Consider the following 20,278-nt stretch of genomic DNA (forward strand, 5'->3'; position numbering starts at 1 on the left):
AAACTCGTGTCGTTTTTCATGAGGCATGCGGTGCTGTAAACACTGTGGATTAAGACAAAGTCCTGGCAGAAGGGGCTACTCCTCGGGTTGAATGTTAAGGTTCTCCAACTGGCCCCAAGTTGATGTGGAAAAGTAGAAGCATATGTCCTGTTTGGTGCGTGTGAGCAAGGCAGGCAGTAATTCCCCACACAAAAAAGAAGAAAAAAATCTGCAATGAAACCTGCCTTTACAATCACCTGTGCAATATAGCCTTCAGCGCTCCCTTTGATCCAACAGTCCACATACACAAATAATAAAAAATCTACCTTTCTGGTGGACTGCTTATTGCTTTGGAGAAACATTCCTGGGCCTCAGTGTCAGGAATACCTTCTCAGACAGTAATAAAGTCCATCTGGGACAGACTCTATCAAAACAAATGTGCAAGCGGGCATCATGTCCACTAGCTTAATGCTAAACCTTTTGCTACTTTTCACCAAAGGTTCATAACATTGATGCTAAGGTTGCTTGTGCTGGAGGATGCGATTCCCCCTCTGCAACACCTCTGCTCTCTCAGCTCACATAGACATCAAGGTCCTTTAAGCATGACGACCATATGCAAAAGAAAACATGGGTATGGCACATGTCAATTAATATCCATGGCATATAGCAGTTATACATAATTTACCAAGGCAAACTAGTCTCATCACTCAATTTTTGGCAGCTACATTTCACTACTTTGTAACTGATCGTGTAGAAGGATAAGACCTATAAGATACAATAGTGTGTGTAGAATGAACTCATACTGGCACTTGGATCCTTCAACTGTACCTAAGCTCTCCATTTTTAATGGAATCCATGTTTGCCCATTTTGCCTTTGTTTCCTCTAAAAGCAAAAAAATCCCTGGTGAGTGTGAATGTTGTAAAGGTGTTGGATCACCTTCCCTCGTGGGTTCACTCATTATTTTCCTCTGTGCCAATTACATTTCCAGACCCTCTAACTTTCCCAAACAGACACTGCATGTGCATCGCATATTTCCAGGGGGCAATTATTGTGCTACAGATGTGGCTTGTTTATGTATACCATCTTGTTTACACCAAAGGCTGATTGATATGCCCCTCTAATAAAACACTTTGAATCCACAGGAAACGTGGCACATTACAGCTTATTGGTTCCAAGAGGAATAGGGGGGGCAACTGATTCATACAGCAAGACACTCACTTTCTTATTCATAGTCATGGATCACAATCAAAGGAAACATCTGGAAGAGTATCTGTCTCTGTAAATGAAAACAAAATGAAATATCTGCCAATTTAGTCTTTATTATTTTGTTGTAAAGTACATTTCATTTGCAGAAGTGCATTTAGTTAAGACTTGAAAGACTTGGCACATAACAGGCCATCACACCTGTATCTTTCCTCCTCATAAGACTTCCAAAATGCCAGAGTTTAATCTGGAAAGCAAACTAACTTCTCTGGCTCCTGGAAACGTGGTTCATAATGGCTACACAATTCCCTTAGCTTAACAACAATGTGCTTCAGTTCCACAGTGACTGTTTTGGCATCCAATCTCAATTCAAGGAGTGAAATGGTAAACCACAAAAATAACCTGGTGATGACCAGAATCAAAAGGCATCCATTATTAATGTACTCCTTGAGTAGTCAACTGACTAATCACACTTTGAAAAAAAAAAAAAAGACAAATAGTGCAAAACAAAATTATTTGCTGTGAAATGGAAATACTGGACCCTATAACATGACATCTCACATATTGCACTAGAGAACTTCATGAAATGACATTCGAACAAGAAAATATAAAGTCAATACTAAGGCTTTCGTCCTATGTGCCATGAGTACAAAGTGGAAGCATCCTCTGCATAGAAAAAAATGCATATCATAAAAAAATAAATGTATACATCATGTAATCACACATTGGCCCACAATCCTGTCATACGCAGAGGCTGAAATGATTACGGTGTTATCCCACGACAGATCAGTATGCAATCTCTTCATGTATCTTGTCGAGTTAGTACCTTAAGGACAAGTGAGTTTGTGGTTGAAGAGGTTGCAAACCTCTGGTGATTTCCCTGTTCAAATTAGACCAATTATAGCCACAATGCAGTGTAAACGGATTTCCTACATCAGACCCCTGAGTCAGAATACATTCCATTGATCAGGTAATCCACCTGGGTGTAGTCCTTCCTTCGGTAGCTCTCATACGCCTGCGTGAGGAACAAGACCACAGTCACCACAAAGAACAACAGGCCAAACAGGAGCACTGCCAACAGAGAGCTGGTGTCCACCAGACGACCGCTGAAAGGTCCCATGGTGATGCCTACAATGCCTTTGCTCGTGTTGCTGACTGGTCCTTTGGTCACAGACTTGGGAGAGGTGGTCAGAGCTACAGGGCTCTCAGACGTAGTAGGTGGATTGAGGACTTTCTGAGTGGTTGGCGATGGCTTCTCTTCATCAGCTTTTGTGACTGTATGTGTGGTTACAGGTGGTGTTGGTGGCGTTGTGGGTTGCTGTGTTGTTGGTGAGCTGGACGTTTGTGGCAATTTTGTAGTAGGAGCAGGTGGTGGTGGAGGAGGAGAGGTGGCAGTGGTCATGGTAGTTGCCGGCAAAGGTGATGTCTGAGTAGTGGTAGGTGCTGGCTTTGATGTGCTGGCTGATGTGGTAGTTGGAGATAATGTTGTTGCATTGGTTTTCCTTGCAGTGCCCTCAGTGGGTGGTGCTGTGTTTGAGTTGGTAGTTGGGGAGGAGGTTGTCGTGGTGGCTTTTGTTGTAGTGGCTTTTGTTGTGGTAGCTGTTGTTGTGGTGGCTGTTGTTGTTGTGGCTGTTGTTGTTGTGGTGGCTGTTGATATGGCTATGGAGACATTTTCAGTTGTAGTAGGTTTGGAGGTGGTAATATTTGTGGGTTGTTCAGAAGAGGTGTTTTTGATATTAGCACTGTCGTTTTCACTAAGGTCGTGGTTGGCTCCTGCTGATGAACTCTGGTTTCTGGTTGGCTCCTGCTGTTGTAGAGCCATGGTATCTTGAGGATTTAAAGTGCTCTGAGTTTTCTTGAGGGGTACAGCATCTACTGGCTGGGCTATGGAGCTTACAAGGGGCTTAGAGAGGTTGGGGCTGATGGGAGGTGAAGGCGCAGGCTCAGGCTCACCTCTAGATCCACTACCGGCACCTGAAACAAAACAAAAACATGTTACATGTGAAATGTCATTTGCAGTGATCATTTGCAGCAAAGTGCTATTGCACCCATTTTGAGAGATTTCCATGACTCTTAAAGCACAGACTAAAATCTATTAATCTTCCTGCTGTTGTACAGTAGGATTTAATGAAACGTCTACTGAGAGTTTACACCTCCTTGACACCTTACAGTAGTTTTACACTGAAAAGTCACAGGATTGGCAACAAGATAAAATGTTTTTAAAAATAAGCAATATGGCATGAGTCAGAGTGGGGTTGGTAAGGATATTACCACCTACTTAGTTCCATGTGTACTTGTATACAACATGTATACAACATGTGTACAAGTCCAAAGACTAAATGGTGTTTTCTTTTGTTTATTTAACCTGGTGCATCTCCAATGCAGCATATCACTCAATAATCAAGTTTAGTCAGAGGCTATGAGTGCTACCACTTTCTTGTATATATCCAGTTAAAGGCAAGGCAGTAAGGAGGCGCCATTAAAAAAAACTTCAAAATGTATACCTCTCCTCTGGATTTAACTTCAATTGGAGCATGTATGTGCATTGATCAGATTTACAATTTACCTTGGCTTGATAGAGCTTCAACAGTGGCATTTTCGCAAACTCCAGGTTCAGGACATTTCAAAAGAAAACATAGTTTTTGATTTGCTCCATACAGAAACCAGTCACAAGAGGTGACATTTTGCTTGCCTGGAATAAAACACAAAAAGAAGGGTAGTTGTGAATAATGGCTCTCTGATGCACAAAACTTTGCACAAAACGTTTAGATATAGTGGGACTTCAAGCAAACCACTAGCCTCCCTTCCTTTTAAGTAGGAAACCTGTAACCTGATCCTGTCTTGCTGTGGGATGGAGGGGGGCTCTGTTATGTCTTAGCATTCCTCTTTCCACATGAGACCCTTCATACAACTTCACTTTGGCGTCAGAAGTAATAACTTTACTGATTGTCATGCTAAGGAAATGCCACATTTGAAACATCTCAAAACTGGCAAAAATACCCCCCCCACCCACACACAATATGTGCACATGTGATACTCCAATAATAAATACAGTGTATACACACACATTCATATCCCCCTTGCCTGGCCTGCCCTGTCCCACTGCTCAAGCAAGTGAACACTGTACACTGTACACAGAGTGAGAGAGGGTGGGATAGAGCCTGAGAAAGAGAGCAAGTGCCACTATCCAGGGAAAGCTCAGTGGCTCAGCCACAGCACTGGCACCTAGACACTTTTCCATCCGCACTTTTAATGGGATGGAAACGAACAAAAAAAGGGTGTAGTTCCCAAAAAGTAGTAGCGTCCAGGTAATTGATGGTCAATTTAAGCAGCTTTCAAGATCACTACCGTCTTCCCAGCAGCAGTGGAGGAGAGCTAATTGGAAGGCCATCTGCTTTCCTGCTTTAAATGATTCTCCAGCCGTTCCAAATGGGCCTGGAATACAGTGTGTGGGGAGATGGGCGCGATGAGGGCGGGGCTGTGGGGGGACAGGCTGAAACTGAAGAGGACATGTCCTAATTCACTTTCCCTCGCAGGTCACTAGGGGTCACCTTATAGTGAGCTACAAGAGTTCTTGTGGCTTGATCACACGGGCTGCATGTACAGGTCTGAGAGTTGGAATGCTGAATGATTATTATATTTATAGCTCACCAGCATACCAAGCATTTCACATTTCCAGATGGTGAGTCAAAGCTTTCATTTCTTAGTTACTTAAAACCCTACTGCTGCATTAGAAAACCAACAGAGTCATTTTGGGCGCTGTAATATGGGAGTGTGTGTGTGTCTCTGAGTGACAGAGACAAAGTGCATGAGTGAGTGTGTTATGTAAGCCAGGCATGGCTGTTAACCACCCATCCTCAAAAAAAGGGAGAGAAACAGCCCCAGGCTTCATATTCTCAACGTTGTGTGTGCACACGCGCAGAAGCTCAGGTAGATCCACATGTGCGGTGAGTTACTTTTCCTTTTTTTTTTGAAAGGCATTGTGCGATTTAATTGAAAAAAAAAGAGAACATGTCATGACAAAGACTCAAAGGGTATGGCTCGCCAAAGCAGCGCCAGCCTCATAAACAACACAGCAAGGCCCAAGCATCCCTTTCATCTTAAATCTAAAACACATGGCCCCTTTGAAATCACATGTCCTTCAAGTAAAAAGATGTAATTTCAGAAAAAAAAACCCATATGGCTTTAGTCTTTTCCAAAATATGATATTTTACAGACTTCTGATTTTTAAGTTTTATCTCCAGAGGTAGCCACTGAGATGCATTTCATGTATTAAAAACAAACTATTTTGAGAACATCCAGACGGAGTTTGTGATTGCATAATCTGAAAACAACCTTTGGTTACTTTTAATATTTGCTATGTAGGATAGAAACCATATGACCAAACCGCAAATAAGACAAAATATACAATTTCATTGCATGCAGTGCTACAGTTTTGAAAAATGTCAACACTGAAAAGGTATTCAGCACAGTATTCATCATTTCCAGTATTTTGGTCCACTACCTGTAACCACATATTGGGGAGACAGCCAAATAAGATGAGCAAGCCTAATTTTGAATTCTTAGTCTCCATCTAACATGGAAAATCTTGATCTCTTGAGAAATCCCTGTTCTTCCATTCCATACAAATATCATGTGACTCTCAATCATAAAAAAAAATAAACAAAGAGACTTACACAGGTTTGAACAGCTTGCTTGGTCTGCAACTTGCTGATGCCTACTCGATATGATGGGCGTGGTGCTGCCCACGGAGAGCACCTGCAGGCTGAGGAGCCCCAGCACAGGGGAGAGGCCGAGGGTGACCAGAGGGTGGAGGGTCATGGCAAGGGTCCGGCGCACACACGCAGGGCAGGCTGGGAGCAGCATGGAGTCAGAGCCTGGGTGCGATGATGAGGAGCGCCACCATCACAGGGGAGACATCTGCAGGACACAGCGGAGAACACTCAGTCTCAGTGAACTTACAAAAAGACTACATACACACTGATGCTATAATGCCTACATTTTTTTTACTTTCCGAAGCTTGCCATCACAATACATTAATGAACTTATCAGTAGAACTTACACTGTTCACATCATATAGACTTAAATAGATAGATTATAGATTTAAATGCTGGGCAAAGAGCAAAATCAGTCTACGTTCTCGTGCTTGAACTAACAGCATCAGCTTTTAGCTGACCCACTGATGTTTGAGCTTAGGACCTTTCACATGGTATTAAATTTGTAATATATGTTGTGTATTAGGCTAGCTTTAGTTAGACTGTAGGCTTTGTGCAGCAGAACTTCAGGGTGCAATTCTACAGTTGCTTACTCCAATTCTTACTCAATTGCTCCACCTACCTTTATGTTTGAAAAGTGCACTATGGAGCAGTAGAGGACAGATATTCTTTGTCAATGATTGATAAATCCTTGTGTAAATATACAAGGATAAATCAGCCTAAACATTATCTTAGACAGAGAAAAATCTGGAAAGCTGCCTTACAGATAAACAACCAAACTGGAATAACAGTATAACATTTTGCTCAAAGCATTTACTATTAAATCAAAACAAGCACTGAGATGCTCTAAAACATTAGATAGATGGATTCTTTCTTGATCCCCAAGAGGAAATTCAAGGTCCCAGCAGCTTAAGACACCACACACAACATACACTACAATGTAAACAGGAAAAGACAAAGCAACAACAAATCAACATGACTAAAGGAGCAGTAAAATACTAGAGATAAAGATGTGCATGAATGTACTGAGGATTGGTACTGTGGTCCAGTATGAGGTATTATAGCCTACATGTGTACATGCTTTGGTCCTATCCACATTTCAGCCCTTAATTGAAAGTGGCTTTAAGCACTGCATTATAAACCAGTGAGACTTCAAACTGTACAAATTGAGCTCTGATCCTGAACCGTCATTTCTTATCAATACTAGAATATTCAAGTGAAGTCAAGCTTTAAGTGAATTTAACACAAAACTATTTTAAAAGAAGGCCTCAGCTAAATATGTATGCTCAGGCTGAAAATATGCATGCTCAGGCTGAAAATAGAGAGTGCGACAGGTTTTCTCTCATGGAAGGTTTGTGTCATGTCAGTCTGCTTTGCATAAAACCAGGAGAGATTCTGCTTTGCTCGATTGGCAACCACAATTTACAGCTGACCGTTAGAGCTCATGCCTCAAAAGTAGCCTTGCAGTTTGCATCATGATTATACTGCGAAGGAAAGTCACGTGCTCACAGCTAGGCTATACCAAACAATATGCTACTTTCCATCATCCTTTCTCAGGCAACTGAAGAAGTGTCACATCAGTAGACAACTGTTGGTCCACTTCTCTAAAGCCATCATAGAGATTCATCACTGTTTAGTACCGGACCTCAGACAGCTTTACCATAAAGAAAGTGGGGCGGTTTGGCACCAAAGCCAATACAATTGGGGTGAACTTCCTCCTATTTACTTTCTGTACACAATGCACACATGTAACTGTGCAAATGCAATGGTCAGTGGCATCTAACAAACAAAACCAAATTATGGAGAAAGAGAAGTTGTATGCTTCCAGGTAATATTTATTATTACTCAATGTGACAAATAGCCACCATAAAAATGTACATCGGCTATTTCCAGACCACTAAGAGAACAGTGGCATCCTCTTCTTCTACTCTTCTTCATCCTCAACTTCTACTTGCACTAAAGCACCGTTTTCAAACCGGACTCCGCTATCTTTCAATAAATACACCTCTTCCATCATTCAACAACAAACCTTGCAGCTTTCCCTCAGGTACAGTAAACTGGCAATAGTGGGGGGAGGCAGGAAGAACCATGACATGACACTTAAACCGGTCCATTTTATTGTGCCACTGCCAACAGCACTCATGCCTCGCCACTCCGATTTGCCGTTGCTACACTGATAAAGGTAATGTCCTGCAGTGACTTCTATGGTCCTGTGACCAAATGCAATTAATGTTGTAAGATATCCTTCTTCTAGTGGTCATAAAGGCCATGCTATAAACCACACTGCCTCCTCCCTTTAAGAAAACAACGTGATCATCAAAGGAGTGGAAAAGCACACTTCACCAGGAAATAGGTCCGGTGGCCTATGTCCACAAACCACAGTACCGTTTGATCGGTGGTATACATACATTGAATGCATACTGATACGTCGAACGCGAATAAGTAATGCCAGGCGAATAAAACACTTAGCTTCTACCGTAACATTAAAAACTTTCCACATCAACGTTAACGCTAACCCTGCTACCGATGCCTCTTGTCCTGTAAAGGTGCGAGTAGTGTGAATTAGCCAAAGTATTAACGTTAGCGAAAGGTTTGAAATCAAGGTTACATTGTCAAAACTTTAAATAAGACACAAGAGATAGGCTACATGGTTTCAAAAAACTATTCAAACAAGTGAAATCACTAACATCAAAGAGCTCAATTTCATAGAGTTAGAAGGTTGCATACGCCACGTTAGCCAGCCAATTTGCTAGCCATTTCCGTAGCTTGATGTGAAACGAGCAAGCGTAAATAACGTAGGCTAACCGACAAAATGATGCTATTCTGTGCAGGATAATGTTACATTATCTTTTGTTAATGGAACTGAAAAGTGGTCTTCACTAAACACATCTGTTAAGCCTTGAAGTCGCGACATTTGTTAAACAACTTACCCTCAAGTTTCAAGACCGAGGGGCGTGTGTGTTGATGCTGATTGACTCCCGGAGTAGTGTGAAACTAGCGACAGTAAAGAAAAATCCAATATGGCCGCCATTCGCTAATCTTTCAAAATAAAAGTCAGAACATATTCATTGCTTTTTCAATTCATGAGGACGAAAATTATTAATTTAAAACTGTATTGCGTTACCAAAGGAAGGTAAAGTTAGAAAATAATTAAATAAGACATTTAAATCGAAAATACACCTTAGAATGTTACTTAGAATGTATTTTTGAATGTGCCTTATCTACCTTATTGCCTAGTGTTAAATTAAAACTGTGAAGCTGATAAAACTATAACGTTGTGCTTATTTAAAAGGTGGGTTTATAACATGCACTATAATATTGCAGATATCTATAGGCTACCAATTCTGCCTTTGTGGGTACCAGGCCAAACTAAGTGTGTAGTGAGTCACATAATGGCCTGCCATTGACACACACTGTTGAACTTCAAATTGTGTGGCTGTGAAAACAATAAGTTGTGCATATATAAAAGGGGGGTGTAATGGAATCCTTAGAAGGTCTACTTTCAGAAAATATATAGATGTTTATACCGAATTCGCCTTTGTGGGTACCAGACCATACTAAGCGTGTACCGAGTCACATACTAAGCGTTACTTTGACACACAGCTGTTGAACTTCAATTTGTGTGGCTGTGAAAACAATAAGTTGTGCATATATGAAAGGGGGGTGAAATGGAATCCTTAGAAGGTCTACTTTCAGAAAATATATAGTTGTTTATACCGAATTCGCCTTTGTGGGTACCAGGCCATACCAAAGGTGTACCGAGTCACATAATAGGCCTGCCATTGACACACAGCTGTTGAACTTCAAATTGTGTGGCTGTGAAAACAATAAGTTGTGCATATGTAAAAGGGGGGTGAAATGGAATCCTTAGAAGGTCTACTTTCAGAAAATATATAGTTGTTTATACCGAATTCGCCTTTGTGGGTACCAGGCCATACCAAAGGTGTACCGAGTCACATAATAGGCCTGCCATTGACACACATCTGTTGAACTTCAAATTGTGTGGCTGTGAAAACAATAAGTTGTGCATAGGTAAAAGGGGGGTGAAATGGAATCCTTAGAAGGTCTACTTTCAGAAAATATATAGTTGTTTATACCGAATTCGCCTTTGTGGGTACCAGGCCATACCAAAGGTGTACCGAGTCACATACTAAGCGTTACTTTGACACACAGCTGTTGAACTTGAAATTGTGTGGCTGTGAAAACAATAAGTTGTGCATATGTAAAAGGGGGGTGAAATGGAATCCTTAGAAGGTCTACTTTCAGAAAATATATAGTTGTTTATACCGAATTCGCCTTTGTGGGTACCAGGCCATACCAAAGGTGTACCGAGTCACATAATAGGCCTGCCATTGACACACAGCTGTTGAACTTCAAATTGTGTGGCTGTGAAAACAATAAGTTGTGCATAGGTAAAAGGGGGGTGAAATGGAATCCTTAGAAGGTCTACTTTCAGAAAATATATAGTTGTTTATACCGAATTCGCCTTTGTGGGTACCAGGCCATACCAAAGGTGTACCGAGTCACATACTAAGCGTTACTTTGACACACAGCTGTTGAACTTGAAATTGTGTGGCTGTGAAAACAATAAGTTGTGCATATGTAAAAGGGGGTTGAAATGGAATCCTTAGAAGGTCTACTTTCAGAAAATATATAGTTGTTTATACCGAATTCGCCTTTGTGGGTACCAGGCCATACCAAAGGTGTACCGAGTCACATAATAGGCCTGCCATTGACACACAGCTGTTGAACTTCAAATTGTGTGGCTGTGAAAACAATAAGTTGTGCATAGGTAAAAGGGGGGTGAAATGGAATCCTTAGAAGGTCTACTTTCAGAAAATATATAGTTGTTTATACCGAATTCGCCTTTGTGGGTACCAGACCATACTAAGCGTGTACCGAGTCACATACTAAGCGTTACTTTGACTAACAGCTGCTGAACTTCAAATTGTGTGGCTGTGAAAACAATAAGTTGTGCATATGTAAAAGGGGGGTGAAATGGAATCCTTAGAAGGTCTACTTTCAGAAAATATATAGATGTTTATACCGAATTCGCCTTTGTGGGTACCAGGCCATACCAAAGGTGTACCGAGTCACAAACTAAGCGTTACTTTGACACACAGCTGTTGAACTTCAATTTGTGTGGCTGTGAAAACAATAAGTTGTGCATATATGAAAGGGGGGTGAAATGGAATCCTTAGAAGGTCTACTTTCAGAAAATATATAGTTGTTTATACCGAATTCGCCTTTGTGGGTACCAGGCCATACCAAAGGTGTACCGAGTCACATAATAGGCCTGCCATTGACACACAGCTGTTGAACTTCAAATTGTGTGGCTGTGAAAACAATAAGTTGTGCATATGTAAAAGGGGGGTGAAATGGAATCCTTAGAAGGTCTACTTTCAGAAAATATATAGTTGTTTATACCGAATTCGCCTTTGTGGGTACCAGGCCATACCAAAGGTGTACCGAGTCACATAATAGGCCTGCCATTGACACACAGCTGTTGAACTTCAAATTGTGTGGCTGTGAAAACAATAAGTTGTGCATAGGTAAAAGGGGGGTGAAATGGAATCCTTAGAAGGTCTACTTTCAGAAAATATATAGATGTTTATACCGAATTCGCCTTTGTGGGTACCAGGCCATACCAAAGGTGTACCGAGTCACAAACTAAGCGTTACTTTGACACACAGCTGTTGAACTTCAATTTGTGTGGCTGTGAAAACAATAAGTTGTGCATATATGAAAGGGGGGTGAAATGGAATCCTTAGAAGGTCTACTTTCAGAAAATATATAGTTGTTTATACCGAATTCGCCTTTGTGGGTACCAGGCCATACCAAAGGTGTACCGAGTCACATAATAGGCCTGCCATTGACACACAGCTGTTGAAATTCAAATTGTGTGGCTGTGAAAACAATAAGTTGTGCATAGGTAAAAGGGGGGTGAAATGGAATCCTTAGAAGGTCTACTTTCAGAAAATATATAGTTGTTTATACCGAATTCGCCTTTGTGGGTACCAGACCATACTAAGCGTGTACCGAGTCACATACTAAGCGTTACTTTGACTAACAGCTGCTGAACTTCAAATTGTGTGGCTGTGAAAACAATAAGTTGTGCATATGTAAAAGGGGGGTGAAATGGAATCCTTAGAAGGTCTACTTTCAGAAAATATATAGATGTTTATACCGAATTCGCCTTTGTGGGTACCAGGCCATACCAAAGGTGTACCGAGTCACAAACTAAGCGTTACTTTGACACACAGCTGTTGAACTTCAATTTGTGTGGCTGTGAAAACAATAAGTTGTGCATATATGAAAGGGGGGTGAAATGGAATCCTTAGAAGGTCTACTTTCAGAAAATATATAGTTGTTTATACCGAATTCGCCTTTGTGGGTACCAGGCCATACCAAAGGTGTACCGAGTCACATAATAGGCCTGCCATTGACACACAGCTGTTGAACTTCAAATTGTGTGGCTGTGAAAACAATAAGTTGTGCATATGTAAAAGGGGGGTGAAATGGAATCCTTAGAAGGTCTACTTTCAGAAAATATATAGTTGTTTATACCGAATTCGCCTTTGTGGGTACCAGGCCATACCAAAGGTGTACCGAGTCACATAATAGGCCTGCCATTGACACACAGCTGTTGAACTTCAAATTGTGTGGCTGTGAAAACAATAAGTTGTGCATAGGTAAAAGGGGGGTGAAATGGAATCCTTAGAAGGTCTACTTTCAGAAAATATATAGATGTTTATACCGAATTCGCCTTTGTGGGTACCAGGCCATACCAAAGGTGTACCGAGTCACAAACTAAGCGTTACTTTGACACACAGCTGTTGAACTTCAATTTGTGTGGCTGTGAAAACAATAAGTTGTGCATATATGAAAGGGGGGTGAAATGGAATCCTTAGAAGGTCTACTTTCAGAAAATATATAGTTGTTTATACCGAATTCGCCTTTGTGGGTACCAGGCCATACCAAAGGTGTACCGAGTCACATAATAGGCCTGCCATTGACACACAGCTGTTGAAATTCAAATTGTGTGGCTGTGAAAACAATAAGTTGTGCATAGGTAAAAGGGGGGTGAAATGGAATCCTTAGAAGGTCTACTTTCAGAAAATATATAGTTGTTTATACCGAATTCGCCTTTGTGGGTACCAGACCATACTAAGCGTGTACCGAGTCACATACTAAGCGTTACTTTGACTAACAGCTGCTGAACTTCAAATTGTGTGGCTGTGAAAACAATAAGTTGTGCATATGTAAAAGGGGGGTGAAATGGAATCCTTAGAAGGTCTACTTTCAGAAAATATATAGATGTTTATACCGAATTCGCCTTTGTGGGTACCAGGCCATACCAAAGGTGTACCGAGTCACAAACTAAGCGTTACTTTGACACACAGCTGTTGAACTTCAAATTGTGTGGCTGTGAAAACAATAAGTTGTGCATATATGAAAGGGGGGTGAAATGGAATCCTTAGAAGGTCTACTTTCAGAAAATATATAGTTGTTTATACCGAATTCGCCTTTGTGGGTACCAGGCCATACCAAAGGTGTACCGAGTCACATAATAGGCCTGCCATTGACACACAGCTGTTGAACTTCAAATTGTGTGGCTGTGAAAACAATAAGTTGTGCATATGTAAAAGGGGGGTGAAATGGAATCCTTAGAAGGTCTACTTTCAGAAAATATATAGTTGTTTATACCGAATTCGCCTTTGTGGGTACCAGGCCATACCAAAGGTGTACCGAGTCACATAATAGGCCTGCCATTGACACACAGCTGTTGAACTTCAAATTGTGTGGCTGTGAAAACAATAAGTTGTGCATAGGTAAAAGGGGGGTGAAATGGAATCCTTAGAAGGTCTACTTTCAGAAAATATATAGATGTTTATACCGAATTCGCCTTTGTGGGTACCAGACCATACTAAGCGTGTACCGAGTCACATACTAAGCGTTACTTTGACACACAGCTGCTGAACTTCAAATTGTGTGGCTGTGAAAACAATAAGTTGTGCATATGTAAAAGGGGGGTGAAATGGAATCCTTAGAAGGTCTACTTTCAGAAAATATATAGATGTTTATACCGAATTCGCCTTTGTGGGTACCAGGCCATACCAAAGGTGTACCGAGTCACAAACTAAGCGTTACTTTGACACACAGCTGTTGAACTTCAATTTGTGTGGCTGTGAAAACAATAAGTTGTGCATATATGAAAGGGGGGTGAAATGGAATCCTTAGAAGGTCTACTTTCAGAAAATATATAGTTGTTTATACCGAATTCGCCTTTGTGGGTACCAGGCCATACCAAAGGTGTACCGAGTCACATAATAGGCCTGCCATTGACACACAGCTGTTGAAATTCAAATTGTGTGGCTGTGAAAACAATAAGTTGTGCATAGGTAAAAGGGGGGTGAAATGGAATCCTTAGAAGGTCTACTTTCAGAAAATATATAGTTGTTTATACCGAATTCGCCTTTGTGGGTACCAGACCATACTAAGCGTGTACCGAGTCACATACTAAGCGTTACTTTGACACACAGATGTTGAACTTCAAATTGTGTGGCTGTGAAAACAATAAGTTGTGCATATGTAAAAGGGGGGTGAAATGGAATCCTTAGAAGGTCTACTTTCAGAAAATATATAGATGTTTATACCGAATTCGCCTTTGTGGGTACCAGGCCATACCAAAGGTGTACCGAGTCACAAACGAAGCGTTACTTTGACACACAGCTGTTGAACTTCAATTTGTGTGGCTGTGAAAACAATAAGTTGTGCATATATGAAAGGGGGGTGAAATGGAATCCTTAGAAGGTCTACTTTCAGAAAATATATAGTTGTTTATACCAAATTCGCCTTTGTGGGTACCAGGCCATACCAAAGGTGTACCGAGTCACATAATAGGCCTGCCATTAACACACAGCTGTTGAACTTCAATTTGTGTGGCTGTGAAAACAATAAGTTGTGCATATATGAAAGGGGGGTGAAATGGAATCCTTAGAAGGTCTACTTTCAGAAAATATATAGTTGTTTATACCGAATTCGCCTTTGTGGGTACCAGGCCATACCAAAGGTGTACCGAGTCACATAATAGGCCTGCCATTGACACACAGCTGTTGAACTTCAAATTGTGTGGCTGTGAAAACAATAAGTTGTGCATATGTAAAAGGGGGGTGAAATGGAATCCTTAGAAGGTCTACTTTCAGAAAATATATAGTTGTTTATACCGAATTCGCCTTTGTGGGTACCAGGCCATACCAAAGGTGTACCGAGTCACATAATAGGCCTGCCATTGACACACATCTGTTGAACTTCAAATTGTGTGGCTGTGAAAACAATAAGTTGTGCATAGGTAAAAGGGGGGTGAAATGGAATCCTTAGAAGGTCTACTTTCAGAAAATATATAGATGTTTATACCGAATTCGCCTTTGTGGGTACCAGGCCATACCAAAGGTGTACCGAGTCACATAATAGGCCTGCCATTAACACACAGCTGTTGAACTTCAATTTGTGTGGCTGTGAAAACAATAAGTTGTGCATATATGAAAGGGGGGTGAAATGGAATCCTTAGAAGGTCTACTTTCAGAAAATATATAGTTGTTTATACCGAATTCGCCTTTGTGGGTACCAGGCCATACCAAAGGTGTACCGAGTCACATAATAGGCCTGCCATTGACACACAGCTGTTGAACTTCAAATTGTGTGGCTGTGAAAACAATAAGTTGTGCATATGTAAAAGGGGGGTGAAATGGAATCCTTAGAAGGTCTACTTTCAGAAAATATATAGTTGTTTATACCGAATTCGCCTTTGTGGGTACCAGGCCATACCAAAGGTGTACCGAGTCACATAATAGGCCTGCCATTGACACACATCTGTTGAACTTCAAATTGTGTGGCTGTGAAAACAATAAGTTGTGCATAGGTAAAAGGGGGGTGAAATGGAATCCTTAGAAGGTCTACTTTCAGAAAATATATAGATGTTTATACCGAATTCGCCTTTGTGGGTACCAGGCCATACCAAAGGTGTACCGAGTCACAAACTAAGCGTTACTTTGACACACAGCTGTTGAACTTCAATTTGTGTGGCTGTGAAAACAATAAGTTGTGCATATATGAAAGGGGGGTGAAATGGAATCCTTAGAAGGTCTACTTTCAGAAAATATATAGTTGTTTATACCGAATTCGCCTTTGTGGGTACCAGGCCATACCAAAGGTGTACCGAGTCACATAATAGGCCTGCCATTGACACACAGCTGTTGAAATTCAAATTGTGTGGCTGTGAAAACAATAAGTTGTGCATAGGTAAAAGGGGGGTGAAATGGAATCCTTAGAAGGTCTACTTTCAGAAAATATATAGTTGTTTATACCGAATTCGCCTTTGTGGGTACCAGACCATACTAAGCGTGTACCGAGTCACATACTAAGCGTTACTTTGACTAACAGCTGCTGAACTTCAAATTGTGTGGCTGTGAAAACAATAAGTTGTGCATATGTAAAAGGGGGGTGAAATGGAATCCTTAGAAGGTCTACTTTCAGAAAATATATAGATGTTTATACCGAATTCGCCTTTGTGGGTACCAGGCCATACCAAAGGTGTACCGAGTCACAAACTAAGCGTTACTTTGACACACAGCTGTTGAACTTCAATTTGTGTGGCTGTGAAAACAATAAGTTGTGCATATATGAAAGGGGGGTGAAATGGAATCCTTAGAAGGTCTACTTTCAGAAAATATATAGTTGTTTATACCGAATTCGCCTTTGTGGGTACCAGGCCATACCAAAGGTGTACCGAGTCACATAATAGGCCTGCCATTGACACACAGCTGTTGAACTTCAAATTGTGTGGCTGTGAAAACAATAAGTTGTGCATATGTAAAAGGGGGGTGAAATGGAATCCTTAGAAGGTCTACTTTCAGAAAATATATAGTTGTTTATACCGAATTCGCCTTTGTGGGTACCAGGCCATACCAAAGGTGTACCGAGTCACATAATAGGCCTGCCATTGACACACAGCTGTTGAACTTCAAATTGTGTGGCTGTGAAAACAATAAGTTGTGCATAGGTAAAAGGGGGGTGAAATGGAATCCTTAGAAGGTCTACTTTCAGAAAATATATAGATGTTTATACCGAATTCGCCTTTGTGGGTACCAGGCCATACCAAAGGTGTACCGAGTCACAAACTAAGCGTTACTTTGACACACAGCTGTTGAACTTCAATTTGTGTGGCTGTGAAAACAATAAGTTGTGCATATATGAAAGGGGGGTGAAATGGAATCCTTAGAAGGTCTACTTTCAGAAAATATATAGTTGTTTATACCGAATTCGCCTTTGTGGGTACCAGGCCATACCAAAGGTGTACCGAGTCACATAATAGGCCTGCCATTGACACACAGCTGTTGAACTTCAAATTGTGTGGCTGTGAAAACAATAAGTTGTGCATATGTAAAAGGGGGGTGAAATGGAATCCTTAGAAGGTCTACTTTCAGAAAATATATAGTTGTTTATACCGAATTCGCCTTTGTGGGTACCAGGCCATACCAAAGGTGTACCGAGTCACATAATAGGCCTGCCATTGACACACATCTGTTGAACTTCAAATTGTGTGGCTGTGAAAACAATAAGTTGTGCATAGGTAAAAGGGGGGTGAAATGGAATCCTTAGAAGGTCTACTTTCAGAAAATATATAGATGTTTATACCGAATTCGCCTTTGTGGGTACCAGGCCATACCAAAGGTGTACCGAGTCACATAATAGGCCTGCCATTAACACACAGCTGTTGAACTTCAATTTGTGTGGCTGTGAAAACAATAAGTTGTGCATATATGAAAGGGGGGTGAAATGGAATCCTTAGAAGGTCTACTTTCAGAAAATATATAGTTGTTTATACCGAATTCGCCTTTGTGGGTACCAGGCCATACCAAAGGTGTACCGAGTCACATAATAGGCCTGCCATTGACACACAGCTGTTGAACTTCAAATTGTGTGGCTGTGAAAACAATAAGTTGTGCATATGTAAAAGGGGGGTGAAATGGAATCCTTAGAAGGTCTACTTTCAGAAAATATATAGTTGTTTATACCGAATTCGCCTTTGTGGGTACCAGGCCATACCAAAGGTGTACCGAGTCACATAATAGGCCTGCCATTGACACACATCTGTTGAACTTCAAATTGTGTGGCTGTGAAAACAATAAGTTGTGCATAGGTAAAAGGGGGGTGAAATGGAATCCTTAGAAGGTCTACTTTCAGAAAATATATAGTTGTTTATACCGAATTCGCCTTTGTGGGTACCAGGCCATACCAAAGGTGTACCGAGTCACAAACTAAGCGTTACTTTGACACACAGCTGTTGAACTTCAATTTGTGTGGCTGTGAAAACAATAAGTTGTGCATATATGAAAGGGGGGTGAAATGGAATCCTTAGAAGGTCTACTTTCAGAAAATATATAGATGTTTATACCGAATTCGCCTTTGTGGGTACCAGGCCATACCAAAGGTGTACCGAGTCACATAATAGGCCTGCCATTAACACACAGCTGTTGAACTTCAAATTGTGTGGCTGTGAAAACAATAAGTTGTGCATGTGTAAAAGGGGGGTGAAATGGAATCCTTGGAAGGTCTACTTTCAGAAAATATATAGATGTTTATACCAAATTCGCCTTTGTGGGTACCAGGTCATACCAAAGGTGTACCGAGTCACAAACTAAGCGTTACTTTGACACACAGCTGTTGAACTTCAATTTGTGTGGCTGTGAAAACAATAAGTTGTGCATGTGTAAAAGGGGGGTGAAATGGAATCCTTGGAAGGTCTACTTTCAGAAAATATATAGATGTTTATACCAAATTCGCCTTTGTGGGTACCAGGCCATACTAAGCGTGTACCGAGTCATATACTAAGCATTACTTTGACACACACTGAAATTCAAATTGTGTGGCTGTGAAAACAATAAGTTGTGCTGTGTAAAAGGGGGGTGAAATGGAATCCTTGGAAGGTCCACTTTCGGAAAATATATAGATGTTTATACCAAATTCGCCTTTGTGGGTACCAGGCCATACTTAGCGTGTACCGAGTCACATAGACTGTATACCCTGTCGATGGTGTCGATTACCTGTCGATGGTGTCTGGAGTCTAAATCCCCCCCTGGGGATTTGAAAAACTGCTCCAAACACACATCTCAATCTCTGCTAGTTTTTGTCCTAGAAGCATATAAGTGGCACCATTAGAAACCTTTAATCAACTAGTTTCCATATGTTTTATAAGAGAATGGTTGTTGTGGGTGCTGGATGCTACGGTCATACACACACACACACAAACATTCAGGAACACACACACACACACACACACACACACAGACAAGCACAGGCACACACAGACACACACACACACACACACACACACACACACACACACACACACACATACCTACACACACACGTACCAGCACACACACACATGTACAGAAAAAATTACACAACCACATGTACAAACACGCCCACACGCATGCACACACACACACACCTACACATACCTCACACACACACACACACACACACACACACACACACACACACACACACAGATGTAAAGTGCACACACACACACACACACACACACACACACACACACACACACACACCTCTCTCACACACACACACACACACACACAAATACACACACACACACACATACCTACACACACACGCACCAGCACACACACACATGTACATAAAAAATTACACAAACACATGCACAGTGCACACACACACACACACACACACACACACACAGATGCACAGTGCACACACATACGCACACACGCACACACACACACACATAGACCACCGGAGCTGAGAAGTGAGTGTGTGTGTGTGTGATGTACTATAGCCTGTGTGTGTGTGTGTGTGTGTGGGTGTGTTTCTTTGTGCCCGTGTGTGTGTTTACATGTGTGTATACTGTATGTGTGTATGTGCATGTTCTGTGTGTATTCTGTGTGTGTTCTCTTTCTTTCTCTCTCTCTCTCTCTCTGTGTCTGTGTGTGTTCTGTGTTATCTGTGTGTATTCTGTGTGTGTTCTCTCTTTCTCTCTCTCTCTCTCTCTCTGTGGGTGTATCTGTGTGTGTGCCTGTGTATGTGTGTGTGTGCGTGTGTGTGCATGTGTGTGTATGTGAGCGTATGTGTGAGTGTGTGCCTGCGTATGTGTGTGTGTGTGTGTGTGTGTGCACGCGCGTGCATGTGTGTGTGTGAGTGTGTGAGTGTGTGCCTGCGTGTGTGTGTGTGTGTGTGTGTGATCTGATATTGGAGTGACAGTGACGGCAGAGAACACAGTGAACATATACACATAGAGACAGATAAAACACACACACAAGCAGACACACACACACAC

The 20,278-nt window shown here is 41.4% G+C and overlaps 1 protein-coding gene across 2 annotated transcripts; it reads right to left on the reverse strand.

The window, feature by feature from the left end:
* Positions 1 to 1,279: 1,279 nt before the first annotated feature.
* wu:fa25f02 (uncharacterized protein C11orf24) lies at positions 1,280 to 8,880 on the reverse strand. 2 transcript variants are annotated; one of them, XM_062547496.1, is made up of 4 exons: positions 8,829 to 8,880; positions 5,860 to 6,103; positions 3,750 to 3,875; positions 1,280 to 3,157 (listed from the first exon to the last, which is right to left on the reverse strand). In XM_062547496.1, exons 2-4 carry the CDS (start codon positions 6,047 to 6,049, stop codon positions 2,118 to 2,120), a joined length of 1,356 nt encoding a protein of 451 aa, XP_062403480.1. In that variant the 5' UTR covers positions 6,050 to 6,103; positions 8,829 to 8,880; the 3' UTR covers positions 1,280 to 2,117. The 2 variants fall into 2 exon arrangements, with proteins under 2 accessions (XP_062403480.1, XP_062403479.1); XM_062547495.1 differs by lacking the exon at positions 8,829 to 8,880 and adding an exon at positions 8,586 to 8,602.
* Between the last annotated feature and the right edge of the window lie 11,398 nt (positions 8,881 to 20,278).

This window comes from Sardina pilchardus, chromosome 10 (genome assembly GCF_963854185.1).
Source record: "Sardina pilchardus chromosome 10, fSarPil1.1, whole genome shotgun sequence".
NCBI lineage: Eukaryota > Metazoa > Chordata > Actinopteri > Clupeiformes > Clupeidae > Sardina > Sardina pilchardus.